Source organism: Oncorhynchus mykiss, chromosome 17 (genome assembly GCF_013265735.2).
Source record: "Oncorhynchus mykiss isolate Arlee chromosome 17, USDA_OmykA_1.1, whole genome shotgun sequence".
In the NCBI taxonomy this organism is placed as follows: domain Eukaryota; kingdom Metazoa; phylum Chordata; class Actinopteri; order Salmoniformes; family Salmonidae; genus Oncorhynchus; species Oncorhynchus mykiss.
In genome coordinates, this window is record NC_048581.1 from 36,851,831 (window position 1) to 36,878,370 (window position 26,540).

A 26,540-nucleotide genomic window follows, 5' to 3' on the forward strand; every position below is an offset into this window, starting at 1 on the left:
GTCTACTTACATTAAATATATTATTATTAATATACGCCTACTGTATAATAGCTAGCTAATTAATTAGCTAACTAACGTTAGCCTGCCCTGGAACTTCTGAAGAAGGAAAATGTTTTATTTCTACAATTTCCAAAAACATCACTTTTACTAGACGTGTTTGTGAATTAGTAGCACAATTTATAACTTATTTACATTTGTTTATACCTACACTTGTATGATGACATATCCATATTGATGTTGAGGTTTTAAGTTTTGGCAGACTTTTCTTAGCAGATGTACAATCATCGCGAATTGAATTATGGGGCGTTTCAGGCCCGACGTGAACATAATAGTACATCCGCAAACACTATTAAAAACGAGGGCTGAGTGGCTAACATTGCTAACTGCCATTGCTTGGCAGTCGTCTTCATCTGGACCAACGACAAGATTGGGCGCGGCAATTTCCCTAAGGGCATAAGGCGATGGTAAATTGACGAAGGTGTGTCTTTTATCAGTTTGAAACGCAGCCCAGATCTCTCGTGCCTTGCGAATTTGCAAATTAATAGGTAACCATGTCCTGATCAAAAATATTCTTACATATGACAGAGAGCAGAGCTTGAAACTGGTGCATTTTTTGCCAAGCACCTAATTTAAAATATGGACGTCTGCAGTAAAATTCAACATCAAAATATACATGTTCTCATTCAAATCAGTTTTGTTATAATCCACTTATGCTTTGTACTGGTTTAAATGTAAACAATTAAGTAACATTAACACCACTAACTGAAGTTATTTGTATATTAATTAGGCTACCACACACAAAGGGCACACAACCCTTTCTGTATACAGCAAATACCAAGGCTCTATTTCCTATGTAGGCATCAATTAGTAAAAAATAAGTAAAGCAATTAAGTTAGTTAATAGCCAGCAACACTAGTCTTAGCTGTTCACTGCATCACTGAAATGTTTTTTTCTGTATGATAATGTAGCCATTTACAACCCAATACATTCGATCTTCTAGTGTTGTAGGCCTATCAACTGCACTCAATAAATAGCCATTTGTAAAGTTGATTGACTAATTGGGAACGACACAAATTAGGCAAATCAATCGGATACACTTTTTACTGAACAAAAATATGCATCACAATGAAATCCAGTGTCAATTGGAAGTGATGAAACTGTGGCTTATTCTGCACAAGGCTGTGCTTGCGTCCCATGTCAGATTCACTACGGATTTGGGATTGTGTGGTCCTCTATATCAAAGACCAGCTATATGGCCATTTCTGATATAGCCTACTGCTTTAGATTACAATCCGGTTAACGGCTTGATTTCAAAAGTGTGAGATCAGATGGGAAAATAAGGAATATTGTGAAGTCTAACCATAATATCATGTCCAGCAAAACTTTGCCTAGATATTGGAAGCATAATTCCACAAATACTTAATCTATTATACACAATGTCACCTCGCACAATTCATAAATATAACTAGTACTTACCTTTGCATGCAAATCCAACAGTAAACCAATTGGCTCTGCAAGTGGCTCTCATTGCCTTATACCTGACAGTTTGGTACCCAAAAAGTAGTGTAATGCATAATATTTAACAAGTAAAATCCAGAAGCACACTGTGACATTTGAAAGAAGCAAACCAAAATAGGCATGTATGAATACTGAATGACAGTTAAGTCCAAACTTGCTTTGCATTGCAACTCAGCAGCTCTTTCCATGGGCTCTCTCTAAAAGTGAAAAAGGCATCTTCCAGGCCATATTAGTTTCTAAATATGCTTTACGTTCATCAGCATGTTCAAAGCAAGCCCTAGGTTGTCATGTATGTCCACAAAACAGCCTACCATTTCACCCCAGTGCCGTATATTAGGCCTTTCTCAATCTGTGGGCTCATTAGGACAAAGTGAGACATGCAGATATCCCAAATATCAAAGAACACCCAGCATTTCACTCTTTAAAACATTATGAAATAAACAACTTAATTGATGAGTAGCCTATATAAAAAAAAGTCTGTATAGGTTTTACAACACTTCAAATAAAAGTGAATGTTCAGAGAACTTATATGAATCAGTCAAAAATGTTCCATTAAACCGCATGATAAAAACAAGGTACATTTAGGTTTAGCGCTAGGCTAGCTTGTAAGACAAGAAACAGATGTTATCTTAGCCTTCTAGTAGGCATGTTTGCCACTAGCATCTACAGTGGAATTGAAAGTGGGCCTTGTGACAGTGGAATAAATGTGTACTCTCTTAAAACACACACAATTTATGAACATAATTATATACAGTGCTCCATCTGTAAACTGTTTGTGCTGAAATAAAAATGTGAGACCATATCAACAGTAGACTACTGAACAAAATACAAAAACATTGAGTAAAGTGATCCTTAAAGGGGGAGAAAAAAAAATGGCAACTTCATATTCATCTCCAGCACCACCCCAGTATCAACATGTGGAAATGGCAAATGTATGTTTTGTAGTAAAAAAGATAGAAGATAAGCGTTTTGCAATGACATTAACCAATTAGTAGGGAATTAGTAGGCAAGGCCTACACATAATTGGTTAAAATCACACAATGCACTCCAATAATGTAATTTGAAACACTTATCCTCTCTTTTTTACTACAAAACATAGAAATGTGCCAATTTCACATATGTTGGGGAGGTGCTGGAGATGATGAATATGAAGTTGAAAAAAATGTTTAAAAATGTCCCTTTTAAAAGGCAGGGGTGGACAACTCAGTTCCTGGAGGGCCATGTGTCTGCTGAGTTTTGTTCTTTCCTTTCAATTTGTTTGCAATTAAGATCTAGACAACCAGGTAAGGGGGAGTTTTAGCTAATCAATTACCTTAATTCATCAATCAAGTACAAGTGAAAACCCGCAGAACTTGGCCCTCAAGGACTGGCGTTTGAGGTGCTTTAACCTCTCTGCGCACAGAACCCGGTAGCGGGATGAAATTCGACAACATACAGTGATCGCTACATAAATAGTCATATTAAACATTCATGAAAATACAAGTGTCTCACATGTTTCGAAAGCCTAGAATCTTGCTAATCCAACTGCGTTGTCAGATTTAAAAAAGGATTTACTGCGAAAGAATACGATGCGATTATGAGGATAGAGCCCCATAAAAAACTATTTCAACCAGCACAGGCGTAACAAAATCACAAACTGCAATAAAATAAATAGTTTACCTTTGACGATCTTCCTCTGTTTGCAATCCCAATGCTCATTGTTACACAATGAATGGTCTATTGTTTGATAAAATCCATTTTTATAGCCTAACACAACATTTTGTGAACCGCTTGTGTCGTGAATTCCGTCTCATTCCATTTTCGACGACACACTCGAGGTAAATACACACACAGAACGTGACTTTTCCAGTCATGTTTGGTTTCATTGCAATCAACTGGTTTGTTTATAACACAACCAGTTGATTGCAATGAAACCAAACATGATTTTTTGTTTGTAACACAACCAAACCTGATGGGTCATTTCGCGGGACATATTGACTGAACGAAACCGATTTGAAGACAACAAGTCATCATTGTGCACCAATGATTTGCCCGCTGTTTCGTTGATTGACTGTATTTTAACCCAATGACCACTGATCGTCTTGAAATCTAGCTGGGTAGATAGCCAATGAGCTGAGGTAAACGGCAATATGTAATGTTTATGTGTTGGAAGACCAACCCATGTAGTAAACTCCGACGTAAAGAGGGTCATTTGCCATTGAAGTTTCATACCGGAAGGAGCAACGCATGTTGCACACAGCGTTGTTTTGGTAAAGCGCATATTCAGCTGTTTATATATCAATCAGTATGGCGACTAAGTCAGGGAAAGCTAAATCTAAGTCTAGATATACAGATGTACACACAATTTTAGAAGAAATTGATCGAGGGCGATTCATTTAGCGATTCCCAAATGGAGGAATATTTTTTAACGGAGAGGACATCGTATTGGACTGGTAAGTTCTTCTCATGCTAATGCCATTGTTTGAAATTAATAATATAAAATATTATTTGTGAAATTAAATAGCCTATTTGAGGCTGTTGAGGGGAGTGCAGGCCCACAACAATGGCCAAAGTGAAATGGAGACAGTAGTTACAGCTGGTCTGTTGTAATATAATAAAGACAGTAGATCTAGCTGGTCTGTCATAATATAATAGAGACAGTAGATCTAGCTGAAATGTCATAATATAAATGAGACAGTAGATCTAGCAGGTCTATAATAAGGTTGAATATATTGTGTTCCCTGTACTCTATATATATATATCTGTTTATTATACCTGTTGATACAGGGTTCATATGTGAAACTATTCTAACTGAACATTTTCTTTCACAGTGACACTGACTCCGAATGGGAGCCCCCAGTGCCAAGGTGTCCATCCCCCACTGAAGCTGCTGCTGCCACAAGTGGTGTTCATCTGCCCAAATGTATTTCTGCAGGCATGGATGTGCTATGGCACCTGGCATCAGCAGCATAATATTGTGTAGAGGACTGAGGGTCTTCCAAATATTGAAAGTGTTATTTTGTAAATGTATATATTTTTTTCATGTTTTTTCTCCATTTTTTTGGGGGGGTGGGGGTGTGTTAGAATACCATTTTGGTATTTTGTATATAGTTATTCCATTCAAAATGTATAACTTCACCAATTTGTCCACTTGGGTACATTTGGGCTACTTGTGTGGGACACCTGGGTCACTTTATGATAAATGTCATGTAGCACACTCATTTTGGAAGTTATCATTCTGAAACTTTGCACAAGTACTGTTGCCCTCATGTTTTTCACTGAAATTGTCCCCATCATCCTATCTGAATGTTTGTTTTATCTTGTTCATTTAAAAAATAATACAACAATAAAAAGAAAAAAAAACGTTTTTTTTTCATTGTATTATCTAAACCAGATCTATTGTGTTATATTCTCCCATATTCAATTCACATTTACACAAACTTCAGTGTTTTCTTTCAAATGGTACCAATAATATGCATATCCTTGGTTCTGTGCCTGAGCTACAGACTGTTAGATTTGGGTATGTCTTCAGATGGAAATTTTAAAAAGTAGGGGGTAGCTCTAAGAGGTTGTTAAAGGCTGGTTTCCCAGACACAGATTAAGCCTGGTCCTGTTCTAAAAATAATTCTTAACAGAGAATTGCCATTGAAAGGGCATTTTAGTCCAGGACTAGGCTTAATCTGGGTCTGGAAAACCAGCCTACTGTATGGGTTTCTTGGCAAACCCTATCAAATGTCCCATTCAACCCTATATGGTCACTTGCAAAACCTCGATACAGCCTATATTACCCTTTTTAAGTAGTTTAAACAGCTAAATGTAGGCCTAACTGAAAAGGCCCAGTGCAGTCAAGCTCTCTAAAATGAGGTTGGAATAACACTGAAAATGATAATGCCCCTTTCCCCCGTAAGAGCAGTTTCAAAAGGCTGCCAGACAATTCAACCTGTTTTGGTGGGATGGGGTTTTGGCCTGCTCTTTGAAGATATTTTGTTTATTTTTGACCATTTTAATTTAAAACAATCACAGTAAGGTACTTAATTGTTACCCAGAAATGATTTGAAAACTGCTACATTGGGCCTTAATAAAAATTAATTAATTACCTGGACCGTTTGGTAAAATCTGGGTGCCTTCCCAAAACCATTTTATTGTTCATATAGAAAATCATCAAGCAAGTGAAAAATGAGAAAAATAGAATGGCTTGTAAATCTGTCAGGAATGTCATTTTATTGACAAAAGTGTAAGCTAAACAGTATATACACACTTGTGAAATAAGCTGGAACGTCCCCAAAAATATAAAACTTAAGTGTCTCTTGTTAGACAACACTACAAAACTAAAACATTCCAAATAGTATTTACATCTTTGCAAAACAGCTCATTTTCAAAAGAGTATATCGCAGTGGGAGGGTTGGCAGATACAAAAAGTTCTGAAGAGCTCTGCAGACCATTAAACCAAATGCAATGTTCAACATCTTTTTCTCAGAAACAAGCAGTACAATTTATCATACAACATAGCTAGCAACATTGACATTTGCATTTATTAACAGTGAAAAACAGCATAGAGCAAATAAGCAAACGCTTTAACCATGACACAATGAGTGTTCTCTGTACTAACACCATGCATGGCAGCATTTGGCAAGTACCCCCTTTAGAAAATCATCACAAAGAGAATGTTAAATCTATGGAAGAAATACAAGAACACAAAATGTGTCAGGGCATTTGAAAATAATACATGCTTCCAAGTGAAAGTGACATCTCAGCACAGAAATAAGACTATCCTCTTAATCCAACCATATCATCCAAGGCTCTTACTCTAAATATGATTGGACTCAAGCTACATCAACAGTTGGCTTTTTGCCATTTGGAAAATCCAAACATCCCACTTTAGCTATATTATACATCAAATCAATATAGCAGCGTTCCATTTGATTCTTACGCTACTAGCAACTTGATAACTTTGGTAAAGGAGCTAAAGATAGTTGGGAGCTTAAATCCTAAATGCAAGTTCTTACCTTTGCATTAATGAAACCGGATGTTTCACTTAATCATTATTGGTAGAGAGGAACATTGGAGTCTTATCCTAGAGTTATCTTCACTTTCCTAGCCCCAATAGGCCTATCATTTAAATCCATGACAGCAGATGATGCCTCCTCGTGTGACTCAAAGGCAACCATTGCCTCACCAGTGGGCAGGCCCTTTTCACTGAACTGTTGACAGACTGAACCAGGCAGCACTTGATACCCATAAAAGAAATCTAGGATCTCATCGACTGTTACGGTGAAAGGCATGTTTTGGATCTTTACAATGGTTGGTCCACGAGGGTTACCAGGGCCTCCGGGTGACTGCTCTCTCAGAGGGTCAGAGCCAGGGCCACGGCCCAAGGCAGACTGAGGGCGCACTTCTAAACGCCCTTGGCCACTTCCTCGGTTGTTATGGCCTCCGCTCTTTCTAGAGCCGTTGTCAAAAGGTGGCCTGTCCCTCATGCCCTCTGGTCCAAAGCCAGGTGGGCCATTGTTGCTACCTGGTCGGAAGCTTGGGGGTGCCAGAACTGCTCCAGGCAAGTGACCAGCAACCATGGGTGGGGGAATGCTAAGGGCTACATTCTCTAGACTTGCTGAAAATGGGGGTAGAGGAGGAGGGCCCACTATTCCATTACCTGGGACAGTAAATTGAGCAAAAGGACCATTGCCTAAATTGCCAACAGTGTTTCTGAGGAAGTTGAACTCTTCTCCTGTTATACTGGCAAAGGGGTGAGCTTGGGCTTGAATAGGATTCTGTGCCTGAGCATGGCCGTGTGCCTGGCCTTGAGAGTTCCCTTCAAATTTCTGGCCTCTCTTAACCTGTGGTGGTGGGTTTCTCTCGATTTCCTTCATCTGCTCAAAGGTGACCAAATGCACAAAGGCATCTCTACCATTTAACTTCTGCCTGTGTAGTCTCTCAGCATTTAGCGCATCCTCCTCTACCCTGAACTGCACAACAGCCTGACCTAGACCGTTACCACTGCTGTCAACCAGAACTTTAAGACTTTCTTCAAATACTGCAATGCCTTCCAGAAACAGACGGACATCTTTCTTTGACACATTATATGGAATATTTGAGATGTGTGCACAGTTTCTAGGGCTCTTGCCGGACTCAGAGTTGTTTTTCTTATCAACACCCTGCATCCTTTGACGAATGGAATCAATCTTTTCAAACATAGCTTTCTTACTGATGGGGTGAACTTGTATGAATCGGCTTCCCATATACTGCATGTGACAGCTGAGGGCAACCTTGTAATCCATTTCATTTTTCAACTGGACAAAGCCCTCACCTGTAGCTCGGCCAGTGGGTCCATAAGCAATGTAAATGCGGTCTTCCATAATGTCCAGCTTTTTGAAGAACTCACAGATCTGTTTATTTACTGCTTCGTAGGGCAGGCCTTTTAGGTAGACACAGAACTCCTTGTTGTGAGGGGAGCGAGACCTTGCATGATCTCTGGTTGAAGGAGATGCTGAATTCATGTTGCTGCGGTGGTGCTGGTCTTGGGGCACATTACTGGATTTTGAATGGGCTTGCCCTCCAACCCCGTTGCCACCACTGCTGACACTCATCCACTGGCTCTCTGTGGCCGGAGAGATGTCCACGTACCTCTGCCTTAACATTCTGCTGCTTCTTTTGAGCGCCTCAAAAGTGTCCTGAGGGGAAAAGAACTTGGCCAGGGCCCTGCCGCTACTCCGGCCAATGTTGTCCCTGACCAGTCGGATGGAGTCCACCAGTAACCCACAGAAAAACTCCCCAATATCCATTTCAGTAGCTGAGAAGGGCAGGCCTTGAAGGTGAACATATAACTTGTCTGAATTACCTATTGCTGCCTTCATGTGTGCCTGGAGATTTAACAGAGGGTTCATATGGCCAACAAACATGTGATTTGGGGCCAGTCCACTAGGGGGTGGGACACCTGGGTTGAATGGTGGCATTGAGCCCATGTGGGACAGACTCATGGGAAGGACAGGGGGGCCTTGGGTTAAAGGTGACACAGTGGGAACAGGAGGCACAGAGGACACTGGTGGTGGAAGTGGCATGGGGGGTATGGAAGGCATGGGTGGCAAAGATGGCATGGTTGTCAAAGGGTGAATAGGTGGTGGTACAGAGTTGCGGGAGGACATGGCTGTTCTCATACTGGATCCCATGGTGAGATTTGGGCTGCTGAAGTTGTTGCTGAAACTGGGGGGCATGTTTCCCATGCCAGTGGTGGCAAACGTGGACACATTTTTGTTGCTTATGGTTTCATGTGCAGAGGCAGCTGTGGTGACGGTGGCTGGTGTGGTGTTGCTGAACCCTTGTAAAGTGTTGGGTAGACTGCCCCTCCCACATGTGTTGACGGGGGGACCTGGCCTTCTACCATTTCCTGCTGCTCCCTCTACATTGCCCGTTTTAAAACGCCTGCGGCTAAGCTCAATCATATTCTGCATCTCGGTCTTGCTGCTCAGCAAAAGTGACACTTTTGAACCTTTGATTGCTCCCCCGTTACGCATCATGCCAAGCCTGGCATCTTCATCTGTGGCGAAAACAATAAAAGCCTCACCATGTTCACCCCCTACAATATGCACCCCACCATCTGGGATGGTCAATCCAGAGAAGAAATGGCGTATGTCCATGGTCCCCGCCACTATCGGGAGACCCTGCATGCGGATGACCACAGCCATGCTGCTGAGGCGAAACAACACACACCTGCAGGTGAAAAAAGGCAACCACCGTAAGACTAGAGGAAAGAGCAATGAACACACAAGAAACAAAGAGCAGGAGAGAAACCATGATTTACAAGATGGCTTATGTTTGTATATATTCGATGAGAGCCCAATGCATCAGAGAAATTCAAAATGTATGTACAAGTATATGTACAAGTATTAGGCGGTTTGTCCACTCATCACCACTCTTAGACAGCCATCCACACATTGCTTCATTCACCACATACATCAGCCTTGGCTCAAGGACATTATGTAGACCCTAGGTCTAAAAAGCAAATCTTTAATGTAGAAATGTTACTCGTAGGCCTAAATCTTGCTCATAATTATAGTACCACACATTTCAATGAAATTTAGGCTTGGGCGGTATACCGAACAGCGGGGTATTTGGAAATAACCACAGGATGGTTTTTCATTACCGTCAAAACAATTTCTTTGACTTTTTTAATGAATTAGAATATTTGTAGCTAGTTTACCTGCAGTCAACTTGTGTAATACGTTAGGAGATGAAGATTGCGAACCCTCATTTCACCCGTCACATAATTTTTCATTATGAAGCTTGTTGGTAGTCCCAAGTCACGTGGTGTTTGTTTACAAGCACAACGATGAAAGACCAGAGCCTTGAGTCACTCACTGTTGCTAAGCACGCACCAGGTGATCTACTTACTGTATGGAATTCACATCTAAATGTTTGCAAGCTAGATATTGTATGAATACTAAGTTAACGGTCTAAAATGTTGTAAATGCTCTGCAGTTGTGCATTTGTTTTGCTAATTTAGTAGCTAGTTAGCCATCTCACTAAGTGGTTAGCTTCTCCCAAAATTAAGCTTTGCTTGCTTGGAAACAGCAGACAATTCCCTACTGGATCAAAAGCCTTGATGTCTAATATTTGTTTAGTGCATGCAGCAAACTGTAGCATTTTTTTGTTACTTGTATAACTTTGAGTTGGGATGTCTGTCTTGCAAATACTTTAGGTCAGAGACTTTATAAAATGTTAGCATTTAGATGGGATTTTACATTTACTTGTTAGCATTGCTCAGTGGGGTTTGAAAATAGTGCCCCTTGTGTGGTACAAGGTCGGTATAAAAAGGTATGACAATCTGGATACAGCCCAAGCCTAATGCAATTAATTAATTGTATAAACCTACAGTGCAATCAGAAAGTATTCAGACTCCTTCCTTTTTTACACATTTTGTTACATTACAGCCTTATAATAAATTGGATTAAATAAATGTTTCCCCTCATCAATCTGCAGACCCTTTGTGATGAGACTCAAATGATGAGCTCGGGTGCATCCTGTTTCAATTGATTGGACATGATTTGGAAAGGCACACACCTTTCTAGATACAGTTGAAGTCAGAAGTTTACATACACCATAGCCAAATGAATTTAAACTCAGTTTTTCACAACTCCTGACATTTATTCCTAGTAAAAATTCCCTGTCTTAGGTCAGTTAGGATCGTCAGAATAATTTATTTATTTCAGCTTTTATTTATTTTGTCACATTCCCAGTGGGTCAGAAGTTTACATTCTCAATTAGTATTTGATAGCATTGCCTTTAAATTGTTTAACTTGGGTCAAACGTTTTGGGTAGGCTTCCACAAGCTTCCCACAATAAATTGGGTGAATTCTGGCCCATTCCTCCTGACAGAGCTGGTGTAATAGAATCAGGTTTGTAGGCCTCCTTGCTCGCACACGCTTTTTCAGTTCTGCCCACAAATGTTCTATGGGATTGAGGTCAGGGCTTTGTGATGGCCACCAACTTATTGTGCGAAGCTTGTGGAAGGCTACCGGAAACGTTTGACCCAAGTTAAACCATTTAAATCACTATTATTCTGACATTTCACATTCTTAAAATAAAGTGGTGATCCTCACTGACCTAAGACAGAGAATTTTTACTAGGATTAAATGTAAGGAATTGTGAAACTGAGTTTAAATGTATTTGGCTGAGGTTTATGTAAACTTCCGACTTCAACTGTAAGGTCCCAAGGTTGACAATGCATGTCAGAGCAGTGGCCTCCATCATGCTTAAATGGAAGAAGTTTAGAGCAACCAAGACTCTTCCTAGAGCTGGCCGACCGGCCAAACTGCGCAATCGGGGGAGAAGTCCTTGGTCAGGGAGGTGACCAAGAACCCGATGGTCACTGACAGATCTCCAGAGTTCCTCTGTGGAGATGGGAGAACCTTCCAGAAAAACAACCATCTCTGCAGCACTCCACCAATCAGACCTTTGTGGTAGAATGGCCAGACGGAAACCACTCCTTAGTAAATGCCCTCCCCGCCCCCCGCTTGGAGTTTTCCAAAAGGCACCTAAAGGACTCAGCCCATGCGAAACAAGATTCTCTGGTCTGATGAAACCAAGATTGAACTCTTTGGCCTAAATGCCAAGCGTCAAGTCTGGAGGAAACCTGGCACCATCCTTATGGTAAAGCGTGGCGGCAGCATCATACTGTGGGGATGTTTTTCAGTGACAGGGACTGGGAGACTAGTCAGGATTGAGGGAAAGATGAACGGAGCAAAGTACAGAGAGAGCCTTGATGAAAACCTGCTCCAGAGCTCTCAGGACCTCAGACTGGGTTGAAGGTTCACCTTCCAACAGGACAATGACCCTAAGCACACAGCCAAGACAAAGTAGGAGTGGCTTTGGGACAAGGCTCTGAATGTTCTTGAGTGGCCCAGCCAGAGCACGGACTTTAACCCGATGTAACATCTCTGGTAAGACCTGGAAATAGCTGTGCAGCGACGCTCCCCATCCAACCTGACAGAGCTTGAGAGGACCTGCAGAGAAGAAGAATGGGAGAAACCCCCCAAATTCAGGTGTGCCAAGCTTGTAGCGTCATACCCCAAGAAGACTCGAGGCTGTAATCACTACCACTATCACTAAAGGTGCTTCAACAAAGTACAGAGTTAAGGGTCTGTGATAAGTATTTTATGTATTATACTTTCGCTAAAAAACTGTTTTTGCTTCGTTATGAGGTATTGTGTGCAGACTGAGGAGGAAAAAATACAATTTAATACATTTTAGAATAAGGCCGTAACAATTTTTTGGGGAAAAAGTCAAGGATTCTAAATACTTTCCGAATGCACTGTATAGCTCAACTTCCAATTGATCAATCTGATGCATAATTAGGCCCATGTCCAATACATTTCAGGTGGAAGAAGGGGCATGAATTTAAAAGGTTGAGTAAGTCGTTTTAGAAACTTACAGGGTGCATTACTTACCAACAACAGATGCAATTCCTAAAACTACACCACATTTTGATGTCGACTTTCAATGATTTACCTGACTAGACCATCTAGACCACCAGCAATTAAGTTGTGGTTTATTAAGGGTTAGGGGTTTATTAAGGGTTAGGGGGAGGGGCTGCCAAGATAAGTCACGGAGGTTTGGGAGGCAAAATCTGCATAGTGTTACAATTTCGCATGGTTCTATGCTAGATTGTTTGTTCCCAAACATTTAGCATGACAGCTAAAATGGCTGAAAAAATCTGATCTCAGCTAATAAGGAGAAGTATCTAACAAAATAACTACATTCTGGCATTCACTAATTATAAACAATTGACAATATAAATGTGGGTACATTTGATGAAAATCTTACTTACTCAACCTTTAAAATATAAACGTGCCAATTTGATATAATTGCAATGCAGTATCCCTAACACTAATTTCAGTAGCAACTGGTAAACACAATCAAATGCATTTCTCATGATAAGCTGTAGACCACACTATTTACCAAGAGAGTTTTCATCTATTTTTCATAGCTGTCTATTTACCACCACAAACCATCTATGAAATGTATAAGGCCATAAGCAAACAGGTGGTGCTCCTAGTGGCCGGGGACTTGAATGCAAGGAAACTTATATCCGTTTGACCTAATTTCTACCAGCATGTTAAATGTGCAACCAGAGGGGGAAAAAAAACTCTAGACCACCATTACTCCACACACAGAGATGCGTACAAAGCTCTCTCACCCTCCATTTAGCAAATTTGACCATAATTATATCCTCCTGATTCCTGCTTACAAGCTAAATCTAAAGCAGGAAGCACCAGTGACTCGGTCAATAAAAAAGTGGTCAGATGAAGCAGATGCTAAGCTGCAGGACTGTTTTGCTAGCACACTGGAATATGTTCCGGGATTCTTCCGATGACATTGAGGAGTACACCACACTGGCTTCACCAATAAGTGCATCGCCCCCACAGTGACCGTACGTACATACCAAAACCAGAAGCCATGGATTACAGGCAACATCCGCATTGAGCTAAAGGGTAGAGTGTCAATACAGGACTATTATTGAATCATACTACACCAGCTCAGACGCTCGTCGGATGTGGCAAGGCTGGCAAACTATTACAGACTACAAAAGGGAAGCACAGCCGCGAGCTGCCCAGTGAAACAAGCTTACCAGACAAGCTAAATTACTTCTATGCTCGCTTCAAGGAAAGCAACACTGAAGAATGCATGAGAGCATCAGCTGTTCCGGACGACTGTGTGACCATGCTCTCCTTAGCCAAAGACATTTAAACAGGTCAACATTCAGGCCGCGGGGCCAGACGGATTACCAGGACGTGTACTCCGAGGACGTGTACTCCGAGGACATGTACATCTATGCTGGCTGGGTAGCATACAGGTTTTTAGCAAATGTTCGAAAAAGGCCCCTTCACAAAAGATTGTGGCTGGATTTGACACAGAGGTCTACCGGCTGGCTAGGGTGTTCAAATACAAGACTCTACTCAAAGACAAGCGAGGGGCACTCACTGAGCTCAACACAAATAGGCTGACAATCATGTACTTCAATGGAGATGTCTGTGATAGATGGAAAACTTACAATGGACAGACAGACATAGGAGCTCATAAGGTAGTTCCATAGGTTTTGCCTATTGCTGCATTATTGCCTGAATCCTTTTTTTTTCATTTACAATGAAACACTTCAAAGCACTTTATTTGACAAAAAACAATGAATGCAATGTTGTTGTTTTTTTTACATAAGTATAACTCTAGGTTTTGACTATTGCTTGCTGCATTGTTGCCTAGATTCCTGCATTACTTATTTTAATTTATAATGAAACACTTAGAACTGTATTGAAGCACTTGACTAGATAAAAAAAATAGTGCAATGTTGTATTGCATCATCACAAATGTACTGTTATCTAATTAAATTGTTGACATTTTATTCATTCACATTATTAGACACTCTTTCTGATGATAAAATTAGCATAAATTGTAAAACACAGAATTCAGACAAATAAAAATAGAAAAAAATTGAATTTGGGGAAAAAACTAAATGGATTTCATAGGGCCCTAAATTGTCAGACTCTAGCCACCCTAGTCATAGACTCTCTGCTACTGCACGGCAAGTGGTACCGGAGCGCCAAGTCTAGGTCCAAGAGACTTCTTAACAGCTTCTACCCCCAAACCATAAGACTCCTGAACAGCTATTTCAATTGTCTACCCAGACTATTTGTATTGTTCCCCCACCCCCTCTTTTACACTGCTGGTACTCTGGTTATTATCTATGCATAGTCACTAACTCTACCTACATGTACATATTACCTCAATTAACCTATGCCCCCGCACATTGACTCTGTACCGGTAACCCCTGTATATAGCCTCGCTACTATTATTTTACTGCTGCTCTTTAACCATGTTATTTTTATTCTTTACTTTACACTTATTTTTCTTAACTGCATTGTTGGTTAAGGACTTGTAAGTGAGCATTTCACTCAGGTCTACCTACACTTGTTGTATTCGGCACATGACAAATAAACATTTATTTGATTAATTGTTTCAAATTCGGAGAGTATCAGACAAATTAGGCCATGTGTTATCGCATAAATGCATAACAACATTAAAACACTAAAGGTGCAAGACAATTAGCCTATGTGTAGGCTCAAGTCTCAAGCATTGTTCAGAGCAGGTGTTGGCCAAAACAACCTAGTAAAAAGCAAGTAGAAAATGTGGTCAACAGAAGGAGATCAGTTCATGAAGTGGAGACATTTACTTGGGGCTTGTGGATAATGTGGTATCTTGTCAAAGAAAGCCACCAACATACCATGCTCTTCCTCTATACCACTCATACCTTGGTAGGTCATGCTTAGCTCTGCTCAACTTCAGAGGTTTCCACAATAGAGTACACTATCCCAAAAGGGACACTAGTCAAAAAGGGAATCAATAAGGTCAATGAATATAGCCTAACAAAGCTAATAATTACTGGTAAAAACCATGACGAGCAGACAGAAGGTTGTGGGGGTTGGACTGGAAGTCCAAGCCTGTTCAGGACATATTCACAAGCTTACCTGTAATAATGGTGCTTCGTTAAAACTGTGGCACAGGATATCCAAGCCAATCCTGACAGCAAGCTATTTAAATCAATTCTTGATTAACAAAACAATAGGAAATGGAAGCAAAAACATGAGCAAAAGGCAGGCAAATGTAGGCATCCTTAGTGAACAGCATGTACAAAACACTCTTGATTCAACCCCATATCAGCTTTTGTTTTGCATCAGGAGAAATGCAGTAAATTGGCTTCAACAATTAGAGCACAAACTCCTTCAAATGGCTGCCGCGCCAAAAAGCCATACTCTAATATATTTCACAAAGATTATGCATCTCGTAATTTCTCATGTTGACATCAAGCATGAAAATAAATTTAATTCATCACAGAAATCCATAAGAGTGAAATAAACATCCATGTCATTGAAAACTTGTATTTCATTGCTCAAGTTTCCCTCGATAGCTTATCCTTAAAGTGTTCTATGTAAAATTATGTCAACTATATGGCCTACATATGCAAATAAGGTATAATAATATGGTAATGGACCGGTCAGTTGGAAGACTGCTTCTCATCTCCCACCAAACACATAATCTGATCATGGTTATCAAGAGACTCTGAAGCCCAATACCTGAACATACTACGGACAAACCTAAAATCAGGTCTGCTGCGTCATCAGTCTCACACTGAGGATTGTATTCAGACCCTGCCCCATGAAAGATTTAAGCCTGGGCCTACACTAAAATGTAGCCTCGCATATTCCTTATTTTGTATGGAAAATGCTAGAGAAAAAACAACCACCTGCATGTGTGTGAACTCAAAGCTTCAGCACACTACAATATCTCAATTGTGTGGGAATCTTTCCACAAAACATACAGGGGACAACGGTCACTCCTGTGAAAGCACCTAACATGGTCCACATCTGCAACAATGGACAATAAGTGAGGTCATCAACTGTGGTTGTCCCACCTAGCCATCTTAAAGTGGCAATCCGCAGTTGAAACAATAACAAAGCGGCACCTCGCCTCTATTTTGGGTAAAAACTGAGGAAAAGGCCTGGAGAAATGTAACCACTTTCAAATTCATAGATGGCTATTGATGCAATGACTGGCCAACCAAGATATCAAAATCATAGTTTTCAGCATAACTTGAGGCCATACAATGCCAGTATCATTTACTCAAAATAGTCAATCTAAGATTTAAAAAATTTCAGATTTCTTGAGTTGACGTTTTTGCAGAGGAAGTTTTAGTCGCGCAATTTTACTTCTATCCAAGGTGTGACATGTCTTATGTAAACAAACTCTGATCTGTTGCACTGCTGGGCAGGTCTGTCTCACTGTATATGTGTTCTGCGGTATGATTGGATAGTGCGCAGCAGTGTGTATCCCGTGTTAGTGGGCAAGTTAACCTTGTTGAAATCAAAACCAAACCCTCAAGTCATGACAAACTCACTTTAAAAATAAACTGTTTTGGATGAGACTGAATAAATGTTTGACTTTTCGATCAGATAAGTGGCATCGATATAAGTTGTTTATTGCCTTCAGTTGCGCTTTAAACACGTGGTAGGCCCCCATCATTAAGTGGGAGTACACAGGGAGGTACATGAGTGGGCTGAGCACTCACCCTTGTAGGGCCCCTGTGTTTAGGATTAGCAGTGGAGGTGTTGTTTCCTACCTTCACCACCTGGGGTCAGCCCATCAGGAAATCCAGGACCCAGTTGCACAGGGCAGGGTTCAGACCCAGGGCCCCGAGCTTAAAGATGAGCTTGGAGGGTACTACTGTGTTAAAGGCTTAGCTATAGTCATTTAGTTCAGTTACCTTTGCTTTCTTGGGTACAGGAACAATGGTGGACATCTTTAAGCAAGTTGGAACAGCAGACTGGGATAGGGAGAGATTGAAAATGTCCGTAAACACTCCTGCCAGCTGGTCTGCGCATGCTCTGAGGACTCGGCTAGGGATGCCGTCTGGGCCGGTAGCCTTGCGGGGGTTAACACGCTTAAATGTCTTACTCACATTGGCCACGGAGAACGAGAGCCCACAGTCCTTGGGAGTGGGCCGTGTTGGTGGCACTGTGTTGTCCTCAAAGCGGGCGAAGGTGTTTAGCTTTTCCGGGAGCAAGATGCCGGTGTCAGTGTCTTGGCTGGTTTTCCATTAGTAATCTGCCATATACGTATCGTGTCTGAGCCATTGAATTGCTACTCCACTGTCTCTGTACTGACATTTTGCCTGTTTGCTTGCCTTACGTAGGGCACAACTACAGTTTGTATTCAACCATATTCCCAGTCACCTTGCTGTGGTTAAATGCGGTGGTTTGCGCTTTAAGTTTTGTGCAAATGCTGTCATCTGTCCACCGTTTTTGGTTTGGGTCGATTTTAATAGTCACAGTGGGAACCACATCCCCTATACACTTCCTGATGAACTCAGTCACTGTATACGCCAATGTTATTCTCATAGGCTACCCGGAACATATCCCAGTCTGATGTGCGAGTACTAAAGGCAATGTTTTGATGTGTCAAATTTGCTTAGTTAAAATACCCAGCTACATAACTGCAGCCTCAGGATAGGTGGTTTCCAGTTTGCACAAAGTCCAGTGTAATTCCTTGAGGGCCATCGTGGTATCGGCTTGAGGGGGAATAAACACGGCTGTGACTATAACCAAAGAGAATTCTCTTGGGAGGTAATATGGTCGGCATTTGATCGTGAGGCATTCTAGGTTGAGGGAACAAAAGTACTTGAGTTCCTGTACGCTATCACAATCACATTATGAGTTGTTAATCATGAAACAAACACCAACTTTCTTCTTCCCGGAGAATTCTTTATTCCGGTCTGAGCGATGTATTGAGAACCCAGCTGGCTGTATGAACGGGGACAGTATATCTGGAGAGCGCCATGATTTTATGAAACAGTATGTTGCAATCCGGATGTCTCTCTGGAAGGAGATCCTCGCCCTGAGCTTGTCTACTTGAAAATTAGCTGAACTGCACATTAGCGAATATATACCCGGAAGTGGCGGATGGTGTGCACGCCTTCTGAGTCGGACTACAAGTCCACTCAGAATACCTCTTCTCCACCAGCAGCGTCTTGGAGCAGCCTCTGGTATAAGTTCAGTTGCCCTGGAGGGTACGAACAAAGGATCCAATTTGGGAAAGTCATATTTCTGGTTGTAATGTTGGTGAGTTACCGCCGCTCTGATATCCAAAAGTTATTTCTGGCTGTACGTAATAACACAAAAACCGTTCTGGGCTAATAATGTAAGAAATCACAACAACAACAAAAACAAAATACTGGAAAGTTGCTTAGGAGCTAGAAGCAGAGCTGCCATGTCTGTCGGCGCCATCTTCATATACAATGGTGCCACTGGACTCAGATCTACAACTCACTCATCAGTCTGAAGTGTCGCCCCTTGCGCAATTGAAGGACTTTTTCAACAGCGCGGGGGGTTGGAACTCAAGAGGGCAGTCACATGTGTTTGCGAGGCAGAGGTCCTGAGTTCCGAGTCTCGATATGAGCTGAATCGGGGGGAAATGGTACTCAATAAGAACATTAACTTCCTGAAGTTATCCCTATAGGCTTTAGCCAAGTGGGTCAACACAGTCTTGTGACATGCAGGAGACCTGGTTTGAACCCAGTCAGTCACAAGATTAAATATGGAGTGAAAAGTTTATCCATGTTTTTTTTTGTGCCACTCCCTTCTATAATATCCTGGCGAGGCCTGTGGTCATCATGCCAGATTGGCTTCAGAAACCACCAGAAGCTTTTGTTTACCATAGACCGTTTGATTCGATACATGCTCCTTATCTGAAATTATGAAACTTTGATCAACTTTAAATTATAGTTTGTAAACTTGATACAGACAATGAATGCAATCTACCATATTCAAACTGAATATATAAATATTCAATTTGAAATCACATTTTAAAACTGAACGCAATTTTCAATTCAGTTTCAAATCATGAAATATAAATTCAATGATTCAATTTGTGCATTTCAACCATGTTTGGACGAATGGTTACACCCCTGCTGGGTATACCGTTGTAAAACTTTTGCAACAGAAATCGTTCCCTCCAAACAGAAACCGTTTCCAACGAAAACGAGTTTCTATTGGACAAATTCAGGTAGGTCCCTCCCCCTTTCGTTTGGTTCTTAAACGGTGAACGGTTTCCGCTGCAAGGCGTAATGAATACACCCCTGGACTGCCCAATCTCTGGTCACGACAAATAGCACATACTGGGGGAAGTTGATGAAATAGCAAATGAATTGCATGGGCACGAAAACGCTGTCAACATGAACGAGACTTCATTGTAAAACACATTTGCCAATAACGTAGCTAAAAGCTCAGTCTGTCACAGTACTAAAGCGGTTTCCAAATGTGAAGGGCTGCAAAAAGACAGCAAATTCTGCAAGGCTACAGGAAGAGACCACAGACCAATTATATCTAGCCATTTCAACATTTGAATGTGTACCACATTACTCGAGAAAGGGCGCCGTGCAAGCTAGCTAACGTTAGTTGGATTGATATTAAGAGCAGGTCCTGCAATGAAAACCCCTTCTCCGACCTAGAAGCTAGCTAGTTAATTAGCAAGATGGGTAGCTAGCTAGCATCATTGGCTAAAGACAGAACAATTGCCCTTCAACGTACTTATTCAGACTAGTAGCTACCTAGCGAAACACGAGAACATCAAACGTTTAGCTAGCTAGTTCCCACATTTCTAAAGCTCACGAAAAGCATAACGTAATACATTAGTGATATAGCTTGTTGTTCGCTAAACACATAGCTAGCTAACGTTACCCCATTTGGGCAGGCCGAACATCTCACATGCCCCCCCCCCCCAAAAAAATATCTAGTAGCTAGCTAGCCCTTCTAGCTAACGCTATATTCACCCAATGTCTAACTGCAGGCGTATATTTTCACGAATCTGTAACAACCATTTCATTATTACTATCTCTGTAATTGCATTTGTCCGCTGTGTTTTTATTTGGTCCTTACCGAAATATCTGTTAACAGATCTTTATTTTATGGTGCGTCCTCCTCTCTTGCTCTTCTCTCTCTGCTTGTGTAGTTTTTCTTTTTTGTAACAATAGACAATACTCAATTCAGACAAAAAGACATCAAAAATCACCGTACACAATTTTAAATAAAATAAGACATCACATCATACATAAAATATTGCATTATAATATTCTACAAATTACATAGTAACAGAAGTAATTTAAAAGCTATACATTCTTGAAATCTTGAAATCTGGGTTCTTGGGAAATGTACATATCTTGAATTTACTTAGTATTGAAATTAACAATAAAATCTAGCTTCTTATCAATGTTTAAAAATAAAAAATGTGATGCTCAAGGTAAGATTTAAGGTAAGACTTATTTGAGTATTATATAATATCCCAGAATTTGGATATTATATTGATAAAAAAAACAACTTCTAAATAGAGGCGTTTGTTGGATATACACGGAGTGTACAAAACATTAAGAACAATTTCCTAATATTGAGTTACACCTTTGAGTTACACTTTTGCCCTCAAACGCCTCAATTCGTTGGGCATGGACTAAAACAAGGTGTCGAAAGCATTCCATGTTGACTCCAATGCTTCCCACAGTTGTGTGAATTTGGCTGGACGTCCTTTGGGTGGTGGACCATTCTTGATACACACAGTAAACTGTCCAGCGTGAAAAATCTAGCAGTTCTTGACACACAAACCGTTGTGCCTGGCACCTACCACCATACCCCATTCAAAGACACTTAAATATTTTGTCTTGCCCATTCACCCTCTGAATTGCACACATACACAATCTAGGTCTTCTGCTAGATTGGGTTGGAGGACAGCATCCAACTTTTAAAGTGCATACACTGCCAACTACTGTACTGGATTGTGAGGCCAGTCACGGCCTACCTTCATTAGTCCGGTTCCTCTAAGAAAGTAAAATAGAGCCCTGGACAACACTTTCCTGCCCCCACTACACCACCCAAACCCCGTCCAGCCTCTCTAACCCTTTCACGCAATCTCTCCATTCCTCCACTAAACACTCACACAGACCTGTTTCATGTCTCCCAATGTGGCATTCAAACCTGTGTGCCCAAACCGTAGTCTACTCTACACAGCTTCCTCTCCTACATCCCATACTCCCCACCTCTCCTTTAACTTTTATTTTACCTTTATTTAACTAGGCAAGTCAGTTAAGAACAAATTCTTATTTTCAATGACGGCCTAGGAACAGTGGGTTAACTGTTCAGGGGCAGAACGACAGATTTGTCGACACACCGACACAATCAGTTAACCACTTACACACTCTTACATTGAAATCTGGGATATACACCCCTGCCCCCACCCTACCATATCACTGACTGCATCCTTTGAACCATCTGTGTATTTCCTTAATGTACCACAACGTTTGTGCGCTTAATTTAGCATGTGCTACCCTTAAAAACAAATACAACAGATCTATATATCAATCTATTAAGACTTAAAAACCCTTCTTTAACCTGTGTCCTCCCCCTTCATCTACACTGTGGATTTAACAGGTGACATCAATAAGGGATCATAGCTTTCACATGGTCAGTCTATGCCATGGAAAGAGTAGGTGTTCCTAATGTTTTGTGCAGTGTAAATAATGTAGCACCTTCTAATGGACCTCTCTAGCCTTGTTTAGTATACAAAACATGCAAGGCATTAACCATGCTTTTTTCCAATCTGGGTCTTGAATACTGAGTTCCAATAAAACTTTATCTTGGGGTGACTCTCTTTTGACAATGAAACACCTCTTGTTTGTTACCACATCTTGGATCATTATTTATTATAAATATCCATTCCTCCAACTAAGCATTTATGGTTAAGTCTCAGATCCTATATGACCTCATTAGGTGAATAAGGCCATTTGGGATCGCATTGATCACAGCACCAAATTATAATGAAGTAACTCATTATTCAAGATATTGGTTTGATAAAGGGAAAAGTTGTGTACGAAGCTCAACTTCCACACTAACAGATGTTGTTCATGACGTTTTGATAGTATTATGGGCAATTTAGATGTAGTCACATGTTAACAAATTCTAACCAACAATCTTCTCAAAGATATTGTGGAACGAAGTACCAAATGGAGTCAGGTGCAACGATACACCTCTTCATCCAGTTATCTTTTTAAAGTTATCATTTCCATCCAAAAAGTCTAACATATCAAACCCTCCTGCTTTCTCCCCAGCTTTAACTGCATCCTTAAGATTTTTATGCTTATTCTTCCAGAAGAAATCCACAAAAGGCTTTGTTAATGTGTTTGCAAGTAGTTCCATGGACAAATAATGAAACAAGCAGGGTATATGAAACAAGACAATCCTTCTGCTTTCACCAAAATAACTCTCGTCTAGTATAGACAGGTCTCTTTGTAACCAATTATTGAAAAGGAGAATCGCCATCTTAAAAGTCTGGATGAGAAATTCATCAGCTGTCTGACAATGTGGTTTTTGGTAATATGAATACCCAGACACCAACACTGTCTAACATGAATATTACATATTGTAGTTTCTACATTATCATATAAACACAGATCACACTGAGACGTTCCATCCTATAACAGAAAACAAATCAATAGGTGTCAAGTGCTTTGGCAATTTGATATTTGCTTTCCAGGAATATTGTCAGCAAACTGTGAGATCATATCCTCTCCAAAATATTGATAGACGTCATTAAGGATACTTGGAGATAATAATTCAAAATTTAAAACCAGAAAAGGTGAAATTCCGCATAACTGACGAACCCAACGTTTGATATAGTGTTTGATTGTAAAATGACTGAACTTAAATGTCCTTGACAGTTTTCAAGTAAGAAAAAGGAATTGATGTTCAATGGTATCAAATGCCATGTAGAAATATAGAAAGAAAATAACAACTTCTGCTTGTGTGTCTAGCTAGTAAAATGTCAGTATTTCTCTCCCTAATAAAAAACAAATGATATACAAATATTGCTCCACAAGGTTGGGATTCAAATTCACACATTGAGATGAGGCAAACACAAATTCTCCATTTTCTCCTTTAATGTGACATGAAACCAGTGTCTGTCAACCTTATTAGCATGCTGCATGTTGTCAACATATAGTGAATAATGATCCATTAACTAAATGGAATGTAACACATACAGTTGCAGTCAGAAGTTTACATACACCTTAGCCAAATCAATGTAAACTCCATTCACAATTCCTGACATTTAATCCAATTAAAAATTCCCATTTTTTAGGTCAGTTAGGAGCACCACTTTATTTTAAGAATGTGAAATGTCAGAATAATAGTAGAGAGAATGAAATAAAATCAGCTTTTATTTAATCACATTCCCAGTGGGTCAGAAGTTTACATACACTCAATTTGGTAGCATTGCCTGTAAATTGTTTAACTTGGGTCAAACGTTTTGGCTAGCCTTCCACAAGCTTCCCACAATAGGTTGGGTGAATTTTGGCCAATTCCTCTTGACAGAGCTGGTGTAACTGAGTCAGGTTTGTAGGCCTCCTTGCTCGCACACGCTTTTTCAGTTCTGCGCACACATTTTCTATAGGATTGAGGTCAGGGCTTTGTGATGGCCACTCCAATACCTTGACTTTGTTGTCCTTAAGCCATTTTGCCACAACTTTGGAAGTATGCTTGGGGTCATTGTCCATTTGGAAGACCCATTTGCGACCAAGCTTTAACTGATGTCTTGAGATGTTGCTTCAATATATACACATACTTTTCCATTCTCATGATGCCATCTATTTTGTGAAGTGCACCAGTCCCTCCTGCAGCAAAGCAACCCCACAACATGATCCTGCCACCCCTGTGCTTCACGGTTGGGATGGTGTTCTTCGACTTGCAAGCCCCCCACATTGCCTCCAAACATACCGATGGTCATTATGGCCAAACAGTTCTATTTTTGTTTCATCAGACCAGAGGACATTTCTCCAAAAAGTACAATCTTTGTCCCCGTGTGCAGTTGCACACCGTAGTCTGGCTCTTTTTATGGCGGTTTTGGAGCAGTGGCTTCTTCCTTGCTGAGCGGCGTTTCAGGTTATGTCGATATAGGACTCGTTTTACTGTGGATATAGATACTTTTGTACCCATTTCCGCCAGCATCTTCAGCATCTTCTTGCAAAAAGTGTCAATCAATCCCAGAACAGCAGCAAAGTACTTCATCTCTAGGAGACAGAACGCGTCATTCCTAAGTGGTATGATGGCTGCGTGGTCCCATGGTGTTTATACTTGCGTACTATTGTTTGTACAGATGAACGTGGTACCTTCAGGCGTTTGGAAATTGCTCCCAAGGATGATCCAGACTTGTGGAGGTCTACAATTTTTTTCTGAGGTCTTGGCTGATTTCTTTTGATTTTCCGATGTCAAGCAAAGAGGCACTGAGTTTGAAGGTAGGCCTTGAAATACATCCACAGGTACACTCCCAATTGACTCAAATTATGTCAATTAGCCTATCAGAAGCTTCCAAAGCCATGACATAATTTTCTGGAATTTTCCAAGCTGTTTAAAGGCCCAGTCAACTTAGTGTATGTAAACTTTTGACCCACTGGAATTGTGATACATAAGTGAAATAATCTGTCTGTAAACAATTGTTGGAAAAATTACTTGTGTTATGCACATAGTAGATATCCTCACCGAATTGCCTAAACTATAGTTTGTTAACAAGTAAATTGTGGAGTTGTTGAAAAACGAGTTTTAAATGACTCCAACCTAAGTGTAAGTAAACTTCTGACTTCAACTGCACTACATAAACTAACCATTTTGTAACTTGCTCACAGTCATGGAATCCAATGGTCAATGCTGTTGAACTACTTAAAGTCAGGAATCTGCTACAGCCCCACTGCTTGTGTTGTGTGCTCGGTTATTAGTATTACTGTCCGACCCAGCACTATGGTGAAACAAAAACAATAAAATTGCTGGGGCAATACTAAAAACCGTGTGCACAACACAAGCAGGGTAGCGGATTCCTGCTTCAAGAGCACATCATTTCTGTCAATAATAATACTTTGTCAAATACAAAAGGAACAAAATTATTCAGGTCTGCCAATACAAAATATACTTGTAGGCCTACACTAACATAAGTCAGGAAGTTCTGCGTTTCTAAACAGTATAAATAATTTCCAGTCATCCCAAGAGTGGCATTTTAGGCGCGAAACTGAGCAAGTTCAGTATTCACAATGCTCTTAGGTATGTTTCCTGAAGGCTCTCTCTAGTGCTGAGTCCACTTAATGCTCTTTATATCGATCCCTTCTTGCATCATCTCCCACAAGGGGCTGAAGAGAAAAAGAAGTTGGAGAACAATGAAGACATTGAGAACTGTTAGAGTGCATTGATAATGTTGCAAAATAAAAGGATAATATATTATATTCCATTAGCTCTGGGATGGGAATGAGGAATCCAAAGAGAAGGTCAAAAGCCACCCACGGAACTCCCACATCCAGACCCCCGCACAAAAGTAGGGGCCTGGATCAGAAAACCAGACAGTATCTGGTGTGAACACCATTTGCCTCTCCTTTGCAGAGTTGATCAGGCTGTTGATTGTAGCCAGTGGAATGTTGTCCCACTCTTCAATGGCTGTGCGAAGTTGCTGGATATTGGTGAGAACTGGAACGCTCTGAATCGACGTACGACAGTGTATCCCAAACATGCTCAATGGGTGACATGTCTGGTGAGTATTCAGGCCATGGAAGAACTGGGACATTTTCAGCTTCCAGGAATTGTTTACAGATCCTTGTGACATGTACATTATCATGTTGAAACATGCGATGGCTGCGGATGAATGGCATGACAATGGGCCGCAGGATCTCATCATAGTATTTCTGTGCATTCAAATTGCAATCGATAAAATGCAATTGTGTTCGTTGTCTGTAGCTTATAACAGCAAACTAAACTACTCGCCACACAACACCATACACGCTGTCTGCCATCTGCCAGCGTGAAGAGCACACTTCTCCAGCGTGCAAATGGACAGCAAAGGTGAGCATTTGCCCTCTTTAGTCGGTTACGATGTCAAACTGAAGTCAGGTCAAGACCCTGGTGATGACGAGCATGCAGATTCCTGAG

General features: G+C 40.7%; 2 protein-coding genes across 2 annotated transcripts in view; both read right to left on the reverse strand.

Annotated features, from left to right (window-relative positions):
- The window catches only part of cpne1 (copine I), a 65,239-nt gene extending 44,684 nt beyond the window's left edge, over window positions 1–20,555 (reverse strand). The window contains exon 1 of the mRNA XM_021568362.2: window positions 20,472–20,555. The gene's annotated coding sequence lies outside the window, so the exon portion shown is untranslated. The remainder of the gene's footprint in view (window positions 1–20,471) is intronic.
- On the reverse strand, window positions 5,598–20,550 carry LOC110493847 (RNA-binding protein 12). Its single transcript, XM_021568360.2, has 2 exons — window positions 20,472–20,550; window positions 5,598–9,201 (listed from the first exon to the last, which is right to left on the reverse strand). The coding sequence occupies exon 2, from the start codon at window positions 9,174–9,176 to the stop codon at window positions 6,567–6,569; it is 2,610 nt and encodes an 869-aa protein (XP_021424035.1). The 5' UTR covers window positions 9,177–9,201; window positions 20,472–20,550; the 3' UTR covers window positions 5,598–6,566.
- Window positions 20,556–26,540: the final 5,985 nt, after the last annotated feature.